The sequence below is a fragment of the Amphimedon queenslandica genome, unplaced genomic scaffold (assembly GCF_000090795.2).
Source record: "Amphimedon queenslandica unplaced genomic scaffold, v1.1 AMPQUscaffold_1360_Cont26628, whole genome shotgun sequence".
NCBI classification, from domain to species: Eukaryota; Metazoa; Porifera; class Demospongiae; order Haplosclerida; family Niphatidae; genus Amphimedon; species Amphimedon queenslandica.
The window spans coordinates 1-1151 of record NW_003558295.1 but is presented as its reverse complement, the minus strand read 5'-3'; the positions used below and the strand labels follow the sequence as shown (position 1 = coordinate 1151).

Here is a 1151-nt window from a genome sequence, read left to right as displayed (position 1 = left end):
CTGTACCATGCCATAGTCAGCTTTGTCCTTTAATTTATATCACACATAAAATTACATGCCATATTCAATAATTTTACTACGTAAAAATTAGATCACAAAATTTTGAAACCTAAATTTCTACCACATTAATTTCATACTATGGTGACGGCATTAACATAAATTTTTGAGTGTGCAATATTGGTACCTGTAATATCTGATACAGTAGTATGTATAACTATATACAAAGATCAAGTGTTTACAATAATTAGCTCAGGCTACTGATATTCGCATCATGTGTGAATTTGGGTGTTTACAAATAGTTACACTTGGCATTGCTATTAATTTTTTCTTTTTCGAAACAATAATTATTTATAATTTATGAAGACAACATATGAACAAGATAATTTTGGTAATTAACCATTGGCAATAGTTAGCCAAATACACTTACAGTCTGCTCATAAGAGACTTGCTTCTCAGTGATATACCTCATGTTTTTTAAAAGACTGAACAGTACGTGCATGATCTGGGCCAAACTAATTGTGAGAGAAAACAGTTAAGAAACCTAGATGGCCTGGCATTAACATTACTGCATACTTTAGTCCTATAGATATTGTATGCTTTTCTCTTATTTTGCTTAGCTTCAGCAAATGCTCTAATGTGAGTCAATGAGTTGGCAAGAAGATGATGACTAGAGAAGAGAGGGAGGGAGGTAGAGAAAGAGGGATGGAGAGAGAGGGAAAGAGAGAGGGGGAAGGGAAGGAGGAGCCAAAACAATGAGAAAACGATAAGATAAGATGTACATGTACATGTATCTTATCATTACTAACATTGTGGCTACAGTAATTGATTGACTTCCATGAAACCTAATGAACAGATACAAGAACAAACATAGCCAGCCTTAATTCTCTTGATTTGTATATACTAGCTCACTTGTTTTGTAATCTACGAGCACTTTCCAGATATGCCTGACTTTCTTCATAATGACCAGCATTACTCAGTAGTAAACCAATGTAAAACTACTCAATGTAATTAAAATAAATAATAACAGTTATGATACAAAATTTACAATACTTTTAAACAATACATGTACATGTGTATGATGAAACTAGAGAACATTGATAAAACAATACTTACATCAACATTAGACATTTCAGGATGATCCTCACCAAGTG

The 1151-nt window shown here is 32.8% G+C and overlaps 1 protein-coding gene across 1 annotated transcript; it reads right to left on the bottom strand.

The window, feature by feature from the left end:
* Positions 1–353: 353 nt before the first annotated feature.
* LOC109593472 (clustered mitochondria protein homolog) lies at positions 354–1145 on the bottom strand. The gene is made up of 5 exons (XM_020008538.1): positions 1114–1145; positions 910–995; positions 807–842; positions 574–667; positions 354–512 (listed from the first exon to the last, which is right to left on the bottom strand). Exons 1-5 carry the CDS (start codon positions 1126–1128, stop codon positions 453–455), a joined length of 291 nt encoding a protein of 96 aa, XP_019864097.1. The 5' UTR covers positions 1129–1145; the 3' UTR covers positions 354–452.
* Positions 1146–1151: the final 6 nt, after the last annotated feature.